This window comes from Lycium ferocissimum, chromosome 5 (genome assembly GCF_029784015.1).
Source record: "Lycium ferocissimum isolate CSIRO_LF1 chromosome 5, AGI_CSIRO_Lferr_CH_V1, whole genome shotgun sequence".
NCBI lineage: Eukaryota > Viridiplantae > Streptophyta > Magnoliopsida > Solanales > Solanaceae > Lycium > Lycium ferocissimum.
In genome coordinates, this window is record NC_081346.1 from 5,739,395 (window position 1) to 5,758,521 (window position 19,127).

At 36.2% G+C, this 19,127-nt stretch overlaps 2 protein-coding genes across 2 annotated transcripts; one reads left to right on the forward strand and one right to left on the reverse strand.

The window, feature by feature from the left end:
* The first annotated feature begins 3,773 nt into the window (after positions 1–3,773).
* Positions 3,774–4,991, forward strand: LOC132058127 (zinc finger protein 3). Its single transcript, XM_059450691.1, has one exon. It carries the CDS (start codon positions 4,114–4,116, stop codon positions 4,783–4,785), a length of 672 nt encoding a protein of 223 aa, XP_059306674.1. The 5' UTR covers positions 3,774–4,113; the 3' UTR covers positions 4,786–4,991.
* Positions 4,992–14,659: 9,668 nt separating this feature from the next.
* Positions 14,660–18,608, reverse strand: LOC132055621 (uncharacterized protein At2g39795, mitochondrial-like). The gene is made up of 3 exons (XM_059447539.1): positions 18,370–18,608; positions 15,942–16,270; positions 14,660–15,351 (listed from the first exon to the last, which is right to left on the reverse strand). Exons 1-3 carry the CDS (start codon positions 18,559–18,561, stop codon positions 15,189–15,191), a joined length of 684 nt encoding a protein of 227 aa, XP_059303522.1. The 5' UTR covers positions 18,562–18,608; the 3' UTR covers positions 14,660–15,188.
* Between the last annotated feature and the right edge of the window lie 519 nt (positions 18,609–19,127).

A 19,127-nucleotide genomic window follows, 5' to 3' on the forward strand; every position in this document is an offset into this window, starting at 1 on the left:
TATTTTACTGCGCTATAGGGGAGAGAGAAATTGGTTTAGCGCGGTAAAATACTGCGCTAAAGCACTTAACGGCTCCGTCACGGTTAAGTGCTTTAGCGCAGTAAAATATTGCGCTAAAAGGTACTTATGCCTTTTTTTTGTTGGGGTATTTTGGTTCAAAAGGTTTTTTTTTTTTGGGTCATTTTGGTTCCGGACTCTTGGTATAGCTAGTTCGAGTAACATAAGGAAATAAAAGTAGGTACATCCATTTCCCTTCTTTTACTAGAAAGGTACATCTTCGCGTACACTGAACTTATAACTTATCCATTATTAGAGTTGTGACAGCCATGCATGAATATTCCTTATGTTGCCTTTATATTTTTGCTTCAAATTGAGATATTTGTATGCATGAAAAGTGATCGAAATAAATGAATACTGCGTCACTAGTAGCTATATAGTGTTCTTGAAATCAGTTTCAAACAAACATTTATATAGTGGGCAATAATGGAGCATGATACATAATTACAAAATTAACACATCAATACTTCTGTTGGTGTATTTCATAATATCTGGGACTATACTCTTTTAGAATGATGGACTTTAATGAACATTTATCTGTTTTCGTTGATGAAAGCAGTTTTGATCACTTGCAATTGCAAATGTAGGTCTCTTTCGGCCAAATAAAGTGGCCAAACTCCATGCTTTGCTTCTTTGTTTTATTTGGAAAAGCTTGGCCCACTGCTTTCTTATTATTGATTATTGCTTATGTTAAAATGATATTGCCGGTGAGACTTGCTACTTAATTCACACTCATATGTCATTCAAAGCTAATTATATATTCAACTAATCACCAGGCCCTGGCATATATCTACTTATTTCCTTTTCTTGATTTTAGCCAGTAGTATGTACTCTGTTTCAATCTATGTGTCCTGATTCTGAGTATGACGTTAAAGTAAACTAACTAATTTTCGATGTGAATTGGATATAAATTTTTTAATTTTCTTGAAATAAAATTTCCACATTTAAAAGCTGCACAAAAGTAATATAAATCACATAATTAACAATTCAAAATATTTTTAAAAAAATCGAAAAAATATAATCATGATCAAAGTTAAGATAGTATCTTTTTACTCTCCAAATATAATAACTATAGGAAGAAGCAAACCACCAACAGTTACTTATTACTAGACTGATCACTCGAAGAGGTAGTAGGAAGAGGAACTATGAAGAGTAGACTAGCTGGGAAGCTTGAAAGTCACAAATTTGTATAGACTAAGATAAAGAATGATGTTGGTGTTAATAGGATGATAGATGTTGATTGAGACTTGGGGCTTTCCCTGCTTTGTACATAAATACTTTGGTAATAAAATTGTTTATTTACCAATAAAAGAAATTAGAACCATACATAAATTGATACAGAGGGAGTAATAAATTCATCCAGAAATATTGAAATAAGAACTATATAAAAAAAATGGGCAGGATGGAATAAATAGAACGTCTATTTAATTTGCAGAAAACGAAGAATATAATATGCATAATATAATTTATCATATCTAGCTGAGCGATAGAGAAGCAAAACAAAGAATTTAATTTTTTTTTGGGGTGCAAATAGAGTAATATTATAAACCAATTAAAGAACCAAAATTGTTTCCCAAGCGGACCAAATCTAACAAAAGTCGTACCATACTTATCTGCTTCTAATTTACATAGAGCAAATAAGGATTGAACTTGTAAATACGCAAAAACATAAAGATTTGCTTGCTAGACCATAAGATCTGCTACATATTGAGCGGTCCTATTACTTAATTTTTAAAATAATATCTTTCAGCAACCATCTTTATAACATCCTTCTTTGGTATACGTTTGCTTAATATAACTATTTACCGAATTATGGTACTTGTATATTATTATCAAAAGGTCAATGAATTCATGTCCTCATTTAATCTGGCTAAGCTGATCCTCATTATTAGACTTTTGATGAAAACTTAAGTGAAAGCAAAGTACTGACAAACGCTTGAATGAAATAAAATACTACTAACGACCAAAAATGAAAATAATTAATAAAGTGCAAATTACAAAAAATGAGGGCATTTTTCAGTTTGTACTTTGTAGTCGAAAATCATAAATTAGATGCTAATTAATGTAAGGCAGTATCAGCAGCACTACCCGGTCTGTACTTAAATAGTACTTACTGTTTTTTTCGCAATAAATTATACTCCACAATCATTCACTATTGATTATTTTGGAAGTTTTAAAAAGACACGCTAAATTAATTGCCAACTCATGTTTGTGCCAAAAGTTTATTTTGCAAGTTCAAATTTGAAAGAAAACTTAGATAGTGAGATCAACAGTTAAAACTTTGAATATTTAACTTTAGGAATATATGTAACTGATGTGAAAAATATGCGTGATATGCGTTGATTCATTAAAGCATATCCTTTTAACATTGGCTGGCTCTGAAAAAAATATAATTAATCCCCATAAAATGCTAAAACTCTGAACTGGACTATAATTACTTGATGTTTAGTAGTACTAAGGAGCCGTTTGGATATGGTTTGAAACCATTATTTGAAATCATGATTTGAAATCATGTTTGGACATACAATTTGGATTTCTTAAGTTGTATTTTTTCTTATAGACATAAAAACCCCACAAGTTGTGAAAACTATAAAAATATTCTCAATTCTTATACAATCTTACCAAATGAGCAAGTCATAGTTCATAACAAAATCAATACGCTACTAGAAGGCCTTTCTAAAAAATACAACATCAATTGATCAAGCTTTAGTTCAATAAAAAAGAAAATTTAACATGAATAGTAATGTAACTACTCTTTAATATAATCATCCCACATGGTAGACATAAATAAAGGTTGGTAAATAATTGGTGGGAGTAATTGTTATAAATATTTACCAACTTATGAGTCTTTTTTTTTACAAAATATAAATTTATGAGTCACACTTTATATTTAAAATTTTTGAAACCATGGTTTGAAACCCCAAATCATGCCTTTTTGGATGATTTGGGATTTCAAATCATGGTTTGAAGCCATGAGATGAAATGCATGTCCAATTTCATCTCATAATTTCAAATTATGATTTCAAATCGCATGTCCGAACGCCTACTAATATTCTTCCTTTCACAAAATACAAACGGACAAAAATAAATCAAAGATTTTCACCCCTTCTCTTGTCATGGTCTTGAATCTTGATCATTGCACATTTACCTGATAGGTCAAATCTAGTACTAGTACGAAATGATTTTGAAAACTGAGAAGCAAGGTTAATACTCTCTCCGTTCATTTTTATTTGTCTATTTTGAACTTTTCACGCTATTTAAAAAATAATAAATGAAGTGCATAGTTTATCAATATATCTATATTAATTGGTACATATTTTTATTAGATTTGAAAATAATTTGAAGTGAGTAATTAATACTATGGGTAAAATAGGAAAAAATAAATTGTCTTATCTTGATATGCTAAAAGTGATAAATAAAAGTAAAAATCTATTTTTAAAATACTGGATAAGTAAAAGTAAACTAGTACATAACTTTCAGAAAGAAATATAAATAGAAGCGCAGAGAAATCCAAAATTGGGAAAAACGAAAGAAGACAAGAATATGGATGGTGGCCAAAAGAGGCAGCAAACGTGGGATTAGACAAGGAAAAAGTTAAAGAAACATTAAATGGGGTGTATATATATGGTGTTGTGACAGTCCCCTGTTTCCTTCATGAGTTTCCATCAAAATTCTTAAACACATGCATCTCCCTACCCCACCCGACCCTCCCCAACCCCCTCCATCCCCTAATCTATCTGTATTATTATTTGGAGTATACATAAAAACCCCTCTGGACTCTGGAGTATCTTTTTACTATAATAAGCCACTGTAACTGCAATGCATCCTTCCTTACATAGTACCACAGCATTAAATTCTCAATCAATAAACATTTATTCCGTCTTCTATTAAACCCAAAAAAAAATACTCCTACTCATCATTCATCATCACAACACAAAGTGGCTGAAACTGCAAATTCCTAGTCCCACTTTCCCCTTTCTTTGATCCATATGTGATATGTACTTCTCTCAATTGTCCAAATAAATACACACTCCACACAATCCAATCCCAAAGAATATGGAAGTTCAAGCATATGAACAAGAAAAAGATAATCTTATTCTTGATCTAAGCCTCGAACACGGGTCCAAATCCAATATTCAGACAAGTTCATCGGATCGCGAAGCAGGTAATAATAATAACAACAACAACAACGAAAGTACTGAGCCCCGTGTGTTTTCTTGCAATTATTGTCAGAGGAAATTTTACAGTTCACAGGCACTTGGGGGTCATCAAAATGCGCATAAACGTGAGAGAACAATGGCTAAAAGAGGAGCAAAATTTAATGCATCAGCAGATTTTGGTTACGACAAATATTCAAGCATGGCTTCATTACCACTGCATGGTTCATTCAATAGGTCTCTTGGAATTCAAGTCCATTCCATGATTCACAAGCCTAGTAATAGCACTTTTGGTGCACCGTTATACGGACATCCTGGTTGGTCAATTAGAAGGCCAATTGAACAGCAGCCTGCTATTGGTAGACTCGGGGTGGAGAGTAATTTTACTAATAATTACAACGTGGCAGCTGGAACATCATCAGGTGGTGGTGCTGCTAGGTTTGATAACAATATCCAAAAATTTCCTAGTGCGCAGGTTGATGGTATTTCACCATACAGATGGGACAGTGGTGGTGGTCCTCTTCACACTCCAGAAGAATTGAAGAAGCTTGACTTGTCTCTCAGACTCTAAATTATTTGTACTAGTTAGTAGCATTAAGTTTTTTTTTTTTTTTTTTTTACTTGACATTTTTCGTCCTTGATTTACTATTTTCTTTTCAGATTTCGTACTTAGTAGCATTGCTGGTCGGTAAATTATAGGTCCACTATTGTAAATGTTCTTACGGCTGCACTACTCTGCAGACGACTAGTTAATTCTTATGATGTGATTTCCGATAATTTTGGTAAAGATAATGCTCAAATCTTGCCTCCAATGACGGACAACCAAAATGCAAACGTACTTCTTCAATAATTGAGTTTAAAGTTTACAAGCTGGAAATGCATGTTTTCACAACTTCAAAAGTCCACATATGAAAAAATTACTTACTCTCTATGTTCCAACGTGTGTGGTACTTTTTGGATTTCGAAAGTTAATTTTTTCACTTATATCGTGATCTTTTAATTTCTTACTTTTATAGCAATTTTTTATGTCTTTTAAATTATTTAATTATTGTGACTTATAATATTTCTTACACAATTTTCAAATATATAAATTTTATTTTAAAAAACTTAAAAATTCTATATTCGAAGTCATGATCAAAATTTAAAAAATTCAAACCGTACCACATCAATTGAAACAAAGAAGTAACTATTTGGCCTCGGATGGGATTGATGCTTAATGCGTGACAAATGCACATGCCGACAAAAATTTCGTACCGTTTGATGAATTAATAACAGTTACTGCTCCAAATATAATCTTGCAGTTCCAATGGTTGAGATTATCCAAAATATGCAGTGAGCGGTTGATGAAATAGACTATCTATTGAGGGGTCATTCTCATTAGGTTGGTGGGGTGGAGGCATGTGAGAAGTGTAAGTTGTGTAAATGACCTTTGTCCACGCTCATTAGAGATCTTGCTAATTAAGTCTCAGAAACATTTTTAAGCTAATCAATCACATCATTATCCTCGTATTTTAATGCTGTAAAATCTTGATTGCATTGATTTCTTACCTAAGAAATCTTTTAAACAGGAACACTCCATAATATGGTGGGACCAAATTAGTCTTTATGATGGATTTTAAACTCAATCATGTCATTTTCTCAAAGTAATCCAACTCAAAGCAACAAACAAAAACAACTGACTACCACTAATTAAGGGTCACTAATTAATTATTCCTACTAGGTATGATGTGCATGTAAAGAGAGTTGAGGATCAGAAATCATTTGGCGCGTGCAAGAGAAAAATACTTAATTATCTGTCTGTGTTAGTGAAAACCAAATGAAATTAAAAGGTGTTGGGTTGGTGGCATTACTGATATTACAGAGTAAGTCAAGAAAATATGTTTCTCTAGTGTTTTTATGGCACAAAAAACGACAAATAGTTCGAAAACTTTAAAATGGACAACGTGGGCCGAATGTATGTATTTTCATTGCTTGATTGATGGTTACTTTCTTCCTTTCATTTTTCCCGCAGCTAAGGAAAGCAACATGTACGACTTGGCAGTTTCTCAACCAACTCCATTGAACCCTTTGATCCAAAACATGAATAAGGATGACAAAATTAACCCATAAAAATATGAAACATTCAATCTATTCAAGTTTGGACGGATTAAAGATTTATCCATTTATTAGTCATTTTAACATAAATTCCACTTAGGTACAACTTTGCCTGGTTTGGGATACGCATAGACCAAATTGACCATAATTTTTTTTTAAAAAAAATATTTTAATAATTTTTTATTTCATATAACAAACAAAGAGATTGGTCTAGCATATTGTTTAGCTCATTTTAACTCAGTATTTTAATACTACTCAATGATCAATTTCTTGATTCAATATACCTTCACCTGTCTAAATTTAATCCCTACCGTCCATTTATCACCTCTAAGCATGAGCAAAGGGCCATTTATTGACATTCCAAGTTGTCAAATGAAACGACTCGACTCTCCGAATACCAGCTATAGCCTTTGAAATTAAGGGACACGTGTAATCTGATCTGGATTTGGACCAATGAATTTGCACTCTCCACGGCTAGAAATAGACCTACATTGTCCACTACTAGAATTGATTTTCTCAAAGAACCTATCCATCTTTTCGATTTTGGATGCTATCCACAATAAATGAAGTGCAGTGCTGATTCATATAACTGACCTCAATTTACTTAAAATTGAAGCATACCAGTAGTAGTTGTTATAGCTGTATTGATTAGTGGTGAGGCCACTTGCAGAAATGCAAGAGTTGTCAATACAGAAAGGTTAAAGAATAGGCTTCAACTAAGTTTTCAAAGCATATAACGAGTAAGTTTCAGACAAACACGAAGCAATAGGATGGAGCTTGGATGTCTTTGTTCTTTTTGGTGGGACACTCATTTTGACAAGGAATGTATTTCTTTGCTAACTATGCGTAAACAGTGAAGGAAATTGCACTGGACCTTTCCTCAAGTTAAAACAACTCATGTGATGGAGAACAAGATACCTAAATAACGTATGCTACAAAGTCATCTAAAAGGTAATACTAAATAAACAAAGGACATGAAGTAGCAACGAGCAAACCGCTACTCTTCTCCCTGTTTGGTAGGTTAAGGAACTATTGAAGAAAAGGAAAACTCCACTTCTTTTTCAATGTGTATTTCACGGAGAGACTGCTAGTTTATCTGTATGCTTAAATAATCAATAAGTTGGTTGTATCCAACAAAAACCAGACAATGTGGTATGACCCATAAGATAATGCTACTAATTGTCTCATATGTTGCTTTCTATTCCGAAAGCAACTCCCACCCATGAAGATAACATTTAGACTGGGAAAGCAACAACGTTGGACTACTCAATAGAGCACAACAAAAAGATAATTTCATCAGATTCAAACTCACAGTTCATGATAATGCAATAGAAGCTTCCTCTTTTCGAGGGTTTGACCATTTTGAACCATTAAATTTTTTTTTTACATAAAGCAAAGGTGTAGGTAGTGGTAGAAAAATGATGTATGTAGGAACAAGCATTCTACCAGGGCAATAATTGATCTAGACGACCAATGCCTTCTTTCCCCATTACTGGATAGAGCTTAGATCATCAAAAAAAAGTATAACAGCTGTTGAATCAATGAGTATATCGTCATCATACTTGGGCTTAATAATAGCGAGTAGATGCAGCTAAACAGTGAGAGCTATCTCAACCTAACCTTCAATCAAAATAAGACATCTTCTATATATAGCTGCAAGTACCTTTCTTAGCTTCTCCAGGGATTACATTAATTAGCTTACAAATGAAGAAGGGATTCCGATGCAATCCTAGTTGTCCCAAGGTCACCTACGTGGAATCAAGTCGAGGAGCCCCAAACATCACAAGAACTATACATGAAGATGAGCACCCGTGAGCATGCTTTGGCACCATTTCGGAGATCCCAAGTGTGGAAGATTGCTTGGGAGGAACAAGTGGAGATGGATGAACATTAAAAAGGGGTCGAATGAGTGAAGGGTGGCTAAGAATGCAAAAAGAGGCTATTCCATAAATGCTAGCCTTCATTCCCAAAGGAAGACCAACCAAACAAAGCCCTTACTTGATTAGGGTAGTCTTGCAATAGAGCATTAGTCTTTCTTTTCCTATCTAGTATAAGTAGTAGACTATCTTATTTCCCTAGGGTAAGAGTTTTATGAATATTGAATTTACAAACACATTGAGTGTTGAGAGCTTGTGTAAGCTATTGATCGTGAACCTTATTGAGAGGATTGGTTGCTTGAGAGTCAAATCCCTTGATGTCATCCTAAGAGTTTGGTGCTTAATAGTGCGTGATCAGGAGGTATTAGTTATTATAGAACTTTAGTTGCCTAATTGTGCCTATCTTTGTGATCTATCTTTTATTTTCTTGTCATTTTATCGTTGTTTTCGATTCCGTTAGTGTATCAATTGGTATCAGAACCTAAATTAGGTTTGTTTCAACAAATCTAGTCTTGGAAATTTGATTCCAAAAAAAAAAAAAAAACTGCAAAATTTCCACCAAAAAACCCCAAAAAGATTTTGCGTTTGTTTTGTTGATTTGACCTTAGAATCTTGTTTCCTAGTGTTAGTAGAGTCTAAATCCTAAGTTTCGTGTCATTTGAGTCAAAATTGAAGTATCTACCATTGTTGAGTTGGGAGCTTTTAACAAAATTGAAGAACAACTTGGTGGGTTTTGATTTGTTACAAAATTGAGAGTTGATCATCATTGGGCTTTGTTCTACTTAATTAGGGGAGCCTAAATCCGAAATTCGGGAGTAAAATGAGTTGATTTGAAGGTAGCTAGAAATTTGAATGTTCATTTGTTCTCGAGCAACCTTCATAGATTCAAGTGAAGAAGAAGACCAAAAAAGAAAGTTTGATCCAAAAGTTTGCACCCAAGTTTTGAAAAAGTTGTTTTCAAGTCCCAAAAGAGCAAAAACAAGGTTGAATGGGCCCCAGAAGTTCACAAAATTCATAAAATCCAACCCAAAATTCAAGGACCCACGTGCAAAAATTCGTCGCTGAAACAAGGATATGGTCCAACTTTACGGACCTTAAATCTTGGCTGTCAATTGAAGCCCCAAAAAAGTTGGATACTGTTTGTGATTTACAGTTGCCAGATACGGGCCATAAAATTTACACGAACTGTATAATCGAAGTAAATTCCAACCGTAAATTTGAAGTCCAAAATATTATTTTCTGTTCCTTATTTACGGTACACACATACGGTCTGTCAATCAAATACGGACCGTATAAAACTTCCAGTCCAACCGTAAGTTCCAACAACAAAAAAGGTACGTTTGATTCAATTCCTTTCACTCCATTTTCCAAAATTTTCCTTGATACTTGGTTTGGTTGTTTGTGTCCTTATTTCTTAGGTAAGGAGCAAAAAAAAAAAAAAAAAGTATAGAAATTTTAAAATTTTGGTTATTTCAAATTAATACTTTGGATCAATTAGGGCTTTAGGACCGCGTCTTCAAGTTATCACCCAACCGGCCCCGAAATTTTATTTATTTCCCAATTTTTAGCATTCCGTTTTCTTGTTTCCTCAACTAGTGTACATTTAGTACTTGTTCTACTTGTATATGCTAGTTCTTTTGTCCATATTTTCGTTCCTACTAATTCTTTTCGTGCTTTTCTTGTTTTTAATCTCGTTGAAACTTCTTGATTCAAGTCCGCTAGATTAATTGAGTCGTCCGTCTTTCTTAGTCTAACAAGAATCTATTCCGGCCAAGAGTAGAATTTGAATCCCTTATGACTAATCGACATTAACAAGGACACAATCATTGGCCAAAGCAATTTTTGAAACAACCAAAGGTGCACATACTTGAGCGATTGTGAGTTGATTTGCACTAACCCAACGCGTTTCCTTGTTTTGTTGATTGTCTTCTAGGTACCATGTCAATCGGAGATGGAACTCAACTTCCCATCGGGGAAGTAACACTAAATGATTTGGCATCAATGATAATCGAGATGTCTAGACAAATGGGGGACATGTCTAGTCTAATAGGAACCCTTGAGGGAGAGATAGGAGCCATGAAGGGAAGCATGAGGAAATCGTCATATTCCCCCCAAGTTCAATTCCAAGGAACTACGAGTAGGGAACATCCAGACCAATCCCCTACGTTGTCACCCGGAACCATTCATCGACTATATTATCCTGCCCCTCAAAACACCACACTACCACCAACCTTCCAACACCTCAAAAGGACCTACCACCTCCATAAGACCAAACACCGCATGAACCAATGCTAGCCCAAAACCGTCCAAATATCCGACAACCGTACCGGGATGAACCACCACTTGATGATGATGAGACAGATAATGCTATTCATCAGTGTTATGCCAATCAAGCTTGGGACAACGAGGGCAAGCACAAGGTGCCTATCGAGGTACAGGTGGAAAAAATGGTCCTATCCCTCAAATGGGTAGGCAAGGAGAATACCAAGCTCGTGAAGGTTACCAAGGTTGAGACCACTGAGGTTATGACTATGATGAGGAACTAAATGGGAATCATGGTAACAGGGGAGGACGAGACACGAGTCTCAACTCCATCAAGGTCACTCTTCCAACCTTCAAAGGTTGGAAGTGATCCTGATGTTTTTCTTGATTTGGTGATAGAAACTTCTTGACAAACGACATGTCCAAGGTGAAAAAGGCATCTTATGCCATTGTTCAATTTGAAGGATTCGCCTCCACATGGTGGGAAACTCAAGTGAAAGCGAGAAGATTGCATGGACTTGCTCCACACTTACTTGGGAAGAGCTAAAGAATATCTTGAGGCGCAAGTGTGTCACCGAACGTTACAAGCAAGAGCAATATAAGAAGGTATATACTTTGAGGCAAGACAAAAAGAATGTGGAAGAATACTATGATGAGTTCCAACTTGTGAAAATGAGAATCGACTTTGAAGAGGATGGATTGAATACTATGACTCAGTTCCCAGCCGGGTTAATGGAGAAATTGCTTCCCAAATGAGACTCCACAACTATAGTGATATTGATGAAACTCTTGAAGCAACTACTGAGATAGTGTAGGGTCTCAACGAGGACAAGATCAATAAGTTGAAAGGTTACACAAGTTCATGGAACACGAACAAATATGGAGGAACTTCTTCCTCAAATTTGCAAAATTTGCAAAAGAGTAAGGGCCCCGCGCAAGAAGCCAAGAAACCCTTTGAAATAAACAATTAAGTTGAGAAGCAACCTCTAAAGTTTGCTTCCAAAGAAGGAGGTAAGAAATCTAACCCAATCCGATGCTCTAAGTGTCAAGGTTTTGGCCACATAGTAAATGAGTGTCCCAATCGAAGAGCCTTCATTTTGAAAGAAGCTTGTAGTGATGATGACGGAGAATATGAGGAGGAAGATGAAGAGGGCAATCATGGGTATAATGAACTTGAGGGTGATGGCGAGGAAAGTGATATGGAGGGTTATGGTGATGTCACCATTCCCATTTGTTTGGCAAGGAGAGTGTTGATATGTATAGCCAAGCCTCAAGAAGGGGAGATTACCATTCTGAACTATGTGATAAGGAGAACAATGATAAGCCAGGCCATGAATAATCCTAACCAATGAGAGAATCTCTTTCATTCCAAGTGTGTCATCAATCAAAATGTGTGTGTGTCATGATCATCGATAGTGCGAGTTGTGCAAATGTTGCAAGTACTACGTTGGTCGACTTCTTGAAACTCCCCACCGTCAATCATGAAAATCCTTACAAACTCCGATGGATCAACGAATGTGGAGAGTTAAAAGTGACTCGACAAGCTATTATTAAGTTCAAAATTGGGAAGTATCAAGATAAGGTCGTTTGTGCAGTTGTTACCATGCAAGCTTGTCATCTTCTACTTGGAGATCTTGGCAATATGATAGGCCAACCAAACATAATGGCGGACCAATCGGTATTCACTTGTACACAATGAGCACAAACATGTGTTATGTCCTGTGTCACCTTTGCAAATGAGTGAAGTCTATCAAAAAATGAGGGAGTTAAGGGAGAAAAGCAAGGATGGACAAGGAAGTGGTGGAGGAAGTACTTTGCAAGAGGGAAGCGAGAAAAAGAAGGAGCCAAGAGGAAAAGATACGACGACACTATTGGCAAGTTGGAGATAGTTTAAGGAGGAGGATGAGGAGCAAAGTGAGGGGGTCACTATCATGCATCGGGACTACTCTTTAACACCTAACAAACTAACCTTATCTTTGTCTAGTTCTACTTCTTATCCCTCGCAGGGCTATGATAATGAGGAGATACCACACAAACCGGCTCGTCAAGGCAATCCGGAGGATTCTTTGAATGAATGTCGAAGTAAACCATTTTCTCATAGTACTCCTACTTCTTCGGGTGATTTGGATGATAATTTGAGTGCGAGTGATTGTTTGCTTTGCATTAAGCTTGATGTTTATGATCCTTACCTAATTGAGAGTAATACCTCATGTTTTGACAATTCTTTGTCTAGTAACTATTCCCGCTCTAATGATAATGCCATATTTGTTGATGATGAGATCATTTCTAGTGATTTGCCTAGTGGTTTGCTATGTGATAATGTTGATGTAGCTTCCTTGAGTGACTACAAAATCTATGATAACCCCTTTTGGGATAGTGATCAATATACACAATTGTTTAATGTTATGGGTATGCCAAGAGAGGATGCACCGCTAGTTGAGGGGAGAATTGACTTGCTTGACTACTTGCGTAATCCTAGTAGTGACATTTCAACCTCTAGTGTCCATGATTATGAGTCTTATGATGGCCCACCTATTTATGATGATGATATTCGTGCATGGCTTCATTCGAGTGACCCCTCCAATTATGATCCATTTCTTCCTAAAAATGTAGTGAGGGAGTCTTTTGTGGTGATACGAGTGTAGTGTCATATTTGAGTAGTCATGAGTCGATAAAGAAACAAGGTTTTGATGTTGTAAGTGACTTTGTTGATGGCTACATTGACAGTACGACATTGTTAGATACTTTCCGTACCACTTTGTTTACTTGTGAAGGCCCTTGTACATGTGATGAGACTTTTGTATCCGATGGGGATTTTACACTTGAGTTTGAATTAAGAGACAATTTCTTCTACTACTTGTTTACCTTTGATGATTGTCATTGTGAGATGATCCTCGTGGATCTCTCTAGTACTAATGAATGTTGTAGTGGTGGCGTGTTGTCTTCTTGTTGGATGTGTGTAGGTGACCCCTTAAATTTGAGACAAATTCCTTTCAAGAAGGGGAGAATGATGCAATCCTAGTTGCCCTAGTTGCCCCAAGGTCACCTATGTGGAATCAAGTAGAGGAGCCCCAAATATCACAAGGACTGTACATGAAGATGAGCGCCCGCGAGCATGCTTTGGCACCAGTTCGGAGATCCCAAGTGTGAAAGATTGCTTGGGAGGAACAAGTGGAGATGGATGAACATTAAAAAGGGGTCGAATGAGTGAAGGGTGGCTAAGAGTGCAAAAAGAGGCTATTCCATAAATGCTAGTCTTCATCCCAAAGGAAGACCAACCAAACAAGACCCTTACTTCATTAAGGGTAATCTTGTAATAGAGCATTAGTCTTCCTTTTCCTATCTAGTATAAGTAGTAGACTATCATAATGTAGTAGGTAATCATAAGTAGTTGATTGTGAACCTTATTGAGAGGATTTGTTGCTTGGGAGTCAAATCCCTTGAGGTCATCCTAAGAGGTTGGTGCTTAATAGTGTGTGATTAGGAGGTCTTAATTATTACATAACTTTGGTTGCCTAATTGTGCCTATCTTTGTGTCAATCTATCTATCTTTAACTTTCTTGTCATTTTATTGTTGTTTTCGATTCCGTTATTGTATCAGATTCCACATGTAGAAATAGAGTACATCAGTGTTTGTTTCCAACAAGAACTCTAAAAGAAGAGAGTTGAGTTAGACAGAGAAATAGAGATTACCTACTACATCATTTCACAAGCACACATACAAACAGGAGTGCAAGAGTCCACTTAAACCAGCATCAAAGGTCAGATGCAGATAAATGTAATATAACATACCTAATATTCCCAATTAAGGAAAAGAGAGTCGATCTGACTAGATAAATAGCTAATATATCTTGATGCATCTTCAGCTAATGCCGACATCTATCACCAATAAAAGAAAAAAGCATCTTGGTTGTACCAAGTTACTAACAGTCCGTAAACAGCTGGAAGGAAGCACTTATGCTGCATCACAAAGTATTTGATTAAAGATGTTCAGTAACCGCAGCGTAAAATGCGAAACAGTTTACACCAAGAAATTCAGAATAGCAGCAAAATGATTTAAAAAAAGAAAAGGGAAGCAAAGAAAATAAGATGGTGTTGCCAAATATAATTTACCTTTACCTGGATAGTTGGTTTTTGAAACAGTAAGAAACAAAGCCCATATGAGGACATGGCATGATGAAAAACTCGTCAAAAGAGGAAGCTTGCTCAAAGTTGAACTGGCTAAATTGCTACTTGCTACTGAAGTAGATCACAAATACATAAAATAACATTGTTCCTAAAAATTATGACATTATTGGCAGCTCTTTAAGCACCAGCCAAAAATCTCTGTGTAAGAGGTCAACACAAAGCAGTCTGAAAAGTTAAGTAAATACCAGAGAGGTCGAGTAAAAGGAGAAACCTATAACATGGCAAAGCCCAGGTGTACACTTTACTAAGATGCAGTGCAAACTTTGTCAATTGAAGAATGGGATCATGATTTTTGAACTTCACATAATACACCAACTAAATTAGTAATGTTGTTGTCCGTCTTCTCTGTAAGGCTCATTTGTCTGATATGGTAGAATTCTAGGAACCTTGAAAAGACAAAAAAACTAGCATGGCAGACTTCCAATTGAGATGAAAAGTGTTTCTTTCTCATTCTAAACCTGCAAGTATAATTTTTCTCAACTAATGAATCCAGAGCATGGTCCGCAAGCAAGTTAGCAAGGCAACAGTGGCGGAAGAAATGCAAACACTATCTCTATTTCCTCTCTATGAACGATTTGGCCTTTTCCATCCAGCGAATAAATTCAAGTTTATCTTTGTTCTTCATGTATTGATGTAAGAATACACAAAGTCCATCGTTTATTCCCCTTGTCTCCAGGAAATCATAAAGAGAATTCTGCAGTTCATCATCCAATTCCCTGAAAATTACAATTTGAAAAAGAAAGACCAATCAAACTATCAGGTGAACTGCAATCGCTGGAGATGACAGTCCATCAGTTGCACAGGAAAAGAAAACGGAAAGAAAATATACATGAAGAATTGGGAGTATCATCACCAACGCAAAACCTATCAGAACTATATAATGACTCCTTGCTGAGTTTCAACTATAACTACTCATAACCAGTGGCGGAGCCACACTATGCCGAGGGTGTTCATCCGAACCCCCTCGGCGGAAAAAAACACTGTTTTTACAAGGTTAAAATTATTTTTTATGTATATATAGTAGACGTTGAACCCCCTTAGGCTTCTTCGTATGTTTACTTTTTTATATCTTGAACCCCCTCGGCGAAAATCCTGCCTCCGCCATTGCTCATAACTAAAACAATACAGGAATGATTCAAAATCATGGTAGTACAAGAGTTGAGGAAATTTTGGGATGTTCAGTTTCACACATTTCCCGCTCCTGAAGTCATTACCAAACACATAGGCAAACTCAGCAGGAAAACTCTAAATAAGAAATTTTTAGCAATCTAGATGGAGGTTAGGAAATTAAATCAGAGATACATACTTAAATGGAGGCCCAACATAAGGTTGATCCACTATGCCTTTCTGCCCACGCGTGTAAACTTTACGAATCTCAACACTGATTGGCCATGCAGAACAAACAAACTCAAGCACATCATTGCTTTCTCCTTTGAGAACATTCACAATCATAGTTATGTGAAGGTGCACGTCATCTGCTGCAGACACATCACCACCTTTTTTAACAGGAACAGATGCATCAAACATGGTAACTTCAACTCTAATTTCTTCATTCTCCCCAAATTTCTTGTTTAATTTAATCCATTGTTCTCCAGGCCTTTCATCAATGATAAATGAATCAAATTCCGTGATGGGCTGCAATTCAGTAATTGCAAAGATTAGCACTAGAGACATTGCTGAATATGTACAAATACTTATCAACAACGAGCCAATAGTAAAAACAGACATAGTTCACAAATTACCTTCTGCAACACGAATTACTTGGAATAGGTATACATGTGTTGCATCCATACATCAGAGCATAGAGATGAAGCAGATGCAAGATAATTACTAGTTAACTAGTTAAAGTAAGTCCGCATTACATGTATAAGCCAAGAATACACATCTCTGTAGCTTTACAAATTTATGTTTTAGCATTTTCAAAGTTAGCTACCACAAAGCATATTTCTAACGTGTATAGAATTTATAAGAAATCAGGGTGTGGTAGCTACATGAGCAAAATTCAGACCTGACCTTGTGATGCACGGAATGTGTTAATACATATTTTGTTCGGCGATTGTGTTATTTGATACACTTACAAATGTGTGTCTCATCTTTTCAGTGACCCCGTATTTAAATGTATTGTATGCTTCAGATCATATGATGACATTACTTTACTATCAAACGTATCTGATGCAAAGCTAGAGTTCAATAATATCCAATTATCACTTTTAGCAAACAAGCAAAATCTAAGATTTTCTTGTCCTTGTGTTATCTCAAGAGTAAATGAACATTCTCGTTTTCGTGCAGGTAATCGATTATCCTATCTACGGTGTGGAATAGATCACTAGGTGATGTCTTCACATCTGTTCTAGCCTGGGTGACTAAGTTACCTGGTACCTGTTGCTGGTGAGAGGTAGCAGGTATCCGTGGAATTGTCGAGGTGTGCGCAAGCTGGCCCGGACACCAAAGTTATCCCAGGAAAAAAAAAATCATTGCTTTTAACCTGGACAAGAGGAAATTGGTTTGAGATCTTCGGTGACAAAGTTCATTAATACAGTTTACTCTTCTCAGAAGTCACCTTCATCCTACTAGTTTTTTCCCAACAAGCAGCACAACAAAAAGCCCAACCCTACTTTAAGAAAGAGTGAAAATCTATCAGGCTTTCCCGTATACCAGTCACACCTTCAGAAAATGGTAAAGATCATCAAACTCCAGCCTAAACATGGAAAAAAGAAGAAGAAGAAGAAACATGGGGTTTGACAAGGTTCATCTCTTTGCATGGTTAAGAGGGTATTGTATAATGGAACACCAATGTCAACTCTAATCAGCAAAATTAACAATTTTGCCTTCTCCCCATTACTATATCTCTAGATTCAATAATTTTAATAAATTGATAAGGTCCAGTTGCCTGCTCAAAACATTGGCAAACAGCAACAACAACATACCCAGTGAATCCCACAACGTGGGGTCTGGGGAGGGTAGAGTGTACGCAGACCTTACCCCTACCTTAGGTAGGGAGGTTGTTTCCGGAAGACCCTCGGCTCAAGAAAAGGCATATGAAAGGTCAGATACGGGCAAACAAATCAAAGCAATTATGAAAATGAAAACAATGAAAGTAAATAAGCCATTATAAACCAACAGATACTCGCAGAAATCAAGAGACAAGAAACTATAGAGCAATATAACTACTCGTAAGAAAGGATAAACGTGACTACCTACTAGCCTTCTACCCTAAATTGGCAAACAGGACCACCTGAAATAAACAAAAGGAACTAATCCGCTACACCACCACTGTACATTAGCTAACTTTGCAACCCCCACTTTAACAAGAAAGGAGAATCAGCAGATAAGCTCCTTTTCTCCCTAAGCCTTATGTATATTCAGGATTCATATAAATGATTCAACTTGCTAGCTATTGAGGCATAGCTGTAGTAGCAGGCGCATCAATTGCACCAAATACTGTAGAAAATCTCGGTAGTTTCAGTCACTTTCAGTAGAGTGAAAATATTAATTTGCATCAGAAAAGATTTAGGACCCGTTTGGCCATGAGAATTATTCCCTTTTACCCGGAATAATTTTTACTATTTTTCAAAATCAGTGTTTGGCCATGAACATTTATCACTTGTTTTCCAACTCCATCTTCAGAATTCCAAAAAAAAAAATGCTCTCTTCTCTCCTTTACAACCAAATACAAAAATACTTGGAATCCTTGTTTGATACAAGCAATTGCGTCATACACGAAAGTGGGGTACCTGAGAGGGAGGAGAACGTTCAAGCTCATAACGAATCTCGTAGCGGAGGAGTCTGAGAATGTTCTCTTCAAATGCTTCTTTACGCATCTCTGATATGTAATTTCTACACAAATTGAACATCACTGGCTGCTGGAGCAAAACCCTTTTGGCTATTCCTCCTAAAGGTCTAACTAAACGACGTGCCATTGCCATGGTTGTTCTCCAAAGGGCTTAAAGGAGGGTTTATCAAAATCCTTTAGTCGACTTCAACCATCCTTCCTTTTTACTCCCAGTTGCTCTGCTCTATTCAGCGCGTTTCATGGGCCAAACGGGTCATGGACAGTTTTGAACGGGTCATCTCTGTTTTGTGTTGGTCTTAACTTTTGTCCCTCAAGCCAAACAGCTTTTTTCGTGAGGCATAAATTCATATTTTTGTATTATAATATTTCACAAGTTATGTAATAAGCTTTAAAAAAAACTTATGTCTCACTAGGCATAAGTTCAAGTTGGAAGGTAAAAATTAAGGGCCAGCCTATTTCAAGGGCAAAAATTAAAGACTTGTTCATTTGATTTGAAGAATAAGCCGTACAATTTCTTTGTTTTGATTGGCTTATGAATAACTAGCTACTATTTGAGAAATAGCTATTTTTTAAGGTGAGCATAAAATTTGAGCAAAAATGTTGTTAGACAAATACCAAAAAGGTTGAGCATACGGCACTACAGTTTGAATTTTTGACAAGTGAAACTCCAATAGATTTTAAAAAACTGAACCTTGAGTT

Coding starts and splice junctions, on each gene's coding strand:
- LOC132055621 (XM_059447539.1), bottom strand. CDS start 18,561: ATGGCAATGGCACGTCGTTTAGTTAGACCTTTAGGAGGAATAGCCAAA. Junction 16,271..18,369: donor AACGTTCTCCTCCCTCTCAG/GTACCCCACTTT, acceptor ACTGAATTGCAG/CCCATCACGGAATTTGATTC. Junction 15,352..15,941: donor TATGTTGGGCCTCCATTTAA/GTATGTATCTCT, acceptor TGTAATTTTCAG/GGAATTGGATGATGAACTGC.
- LOC132058127 (XM_059450691.1), top strand. CDS start 4,114: ATGGAAGTTCAAGCATATGAACAAGAAAAAGATAATCTTATTCTTGAT.